Below are 1,580 nucleotides of genomic sequence, written 5' to 3'. Positions count from 1 at the left end.
CTCATGTCGCCAGCTCCGCCCAGCTTCCGGCACAGCCATCACACTGCCGCCAACGCCACAATGTCAAGCCTTTTGGCAAGCACGCATCTCTGAGAGAAGCCTCTTCCCGCGAGAGCCCCTCTCGAAGACATTGAGCGCCGTCCCTCGGCTCATGCGTCTCGGACAGGTCTCCGACTCAAGCTCCACGGGGAGCCACTGCGTCGGTTGCACGACCTGTGTTCCGAGTCGAGCTGAGCAGCGCCAGCTCGGCAACAGTGAAACGTTGGTAGGACTCGCCTACCCCAGCACCCTTATGGCATGCGGGGAGGCGACCACTGCCAAGAGTACACTGGTGCTCGCATGGGAGGGATAGAAGCTGCCGGAGAGGACTTTGGTCCAAACGGCTTAAGCAAAGCCTTTGATCGCAAGCGCGACATGAGCTGAACTCCCTCCGGTGAAGGAGCGTCTCTCAGTTCAATATCACTCTGTTGAGTTGCGGAGGGGAATGTGTCGCCCTCAGAATATTTGCCCCCCCTTTGTTTGCCAATCATGGCCGGAATCGTCCAACCCGACGAGGCTGCTCGTGTGGATGCGGAGGCAATGGTCGCTGCGGAACAAGATCAAGAGGTTGGGGATGTTGAGCATGATGAACTCGCCGAGGCCGCCGCCGAGCTCCTGGCCAGCCTCCCACTCAAAGCTGCGGACTTCCTACGCAACAATGCGAGCCTGGCTGCGCAAAAGGACGTTGCAGCGTGCCTCACCAAAAATGGGGTGACGAATGGAATACTACTCCAAGACTTGGATAAGTCCGTGTGCAAGACACTTGCCCGGGATCTCACCGATGAAGCTAACCTGGTGGTGTTGCGAGCCCTTGCTCGAATTTATGCGCTCACGAAAAGCGACGGTGAACGAGCTCCCAAGAGGAAGAGAGATGAACAGTTAGAGGATTTTGACGAAGAGGTCCTACTGCTTCGACAACGCCAGTTTCAAGAAAAGTATGGCACTCGCGTGGCAGGGCGCTTCGTGGTGAAGCCAGCCACCTTGGCGAAGATGCGTGTGCGGAGAATGGTCCCCCTATCCGCCTGTGACGGTGCTTCGATAGTGACCCGTACGGGATCTACTCATACATTTCTACTCGACAAGACTACGGGTACCTCCCGACTGGGCGACGAAGATCACAAGCCCTCTGATGACGCTACCTGCCAAGCGGCCGACTTCTTCTTGCGCCTGTCCAGGTGGGGCTTATCGGCTTGCCTGCTCGGCCAGATGACCCCCACCGAAGTCTTGTTGTACACCGCCAGAATAGCTGAGCTAGGACGCTGTACGGGTGTCTCCTGTATGCAAGCGGCTGACGCTGAAGTTCGCGCCGAACTGTCGATGGGTAGTTCTGACGATGCGTGGGGCAAGCAACTAACTGATGGCCACCAAGATATCCTGTCCAAGCACAGGCAGAACGGGCGAGCTTCAATAGCTCTCAATAAATCCTTCCACCCGGGTGGTCATAGCTCAAGAAGCTCACACTCCCATGCCTCTACAAATCGCCCGAGACAGACTGAAGTCTGCAGGCAGTACAGCCGTGGTAATTGTCGCTTTGGTCGCAA

The 1,580-nt window shown here is 57.2% G+C and overlaps 1 protein-coding gene across 1 annotated transcript; it reads left to right on the top strand.

Annotated features, from left to right (window-relative positions):
• Positions 1 to 528: 528 nt before the first annotated feature.
• Positions 529 to 1,360, top strand: Pmar_PMAR001336 (hypothetical protein; the record flags this gene model as incomplete). The annotated part of the gene is made up of 1 exon (XM_002764343.1): positions 529 to 1,360. A coding segment is annotated over one exon (832 nt), but the record flags the coding sequence as incomplete, so codon positions are not given.
• Positions 1,361 to 1,580: the final 220 nt, after the last annotated feature.

This window comes from Perkinsus marinus, assembly GCF_000006405.1.
Source record: "Perkinsus marinus ATCC 50983 genomic scaffold scf_1104296977960, whole genome shotgun sequence".
Taxonomy (NCBI): Eukaryota; Perkinsozoa; order Perkinsida; family Perkinsidae; genus Perkinsus; species Perkinsus marinus.
Note: the sequence above shows the minus strand (reverse complement) of the source record. Positions and strands in the feature narration are given on the sequence as shown.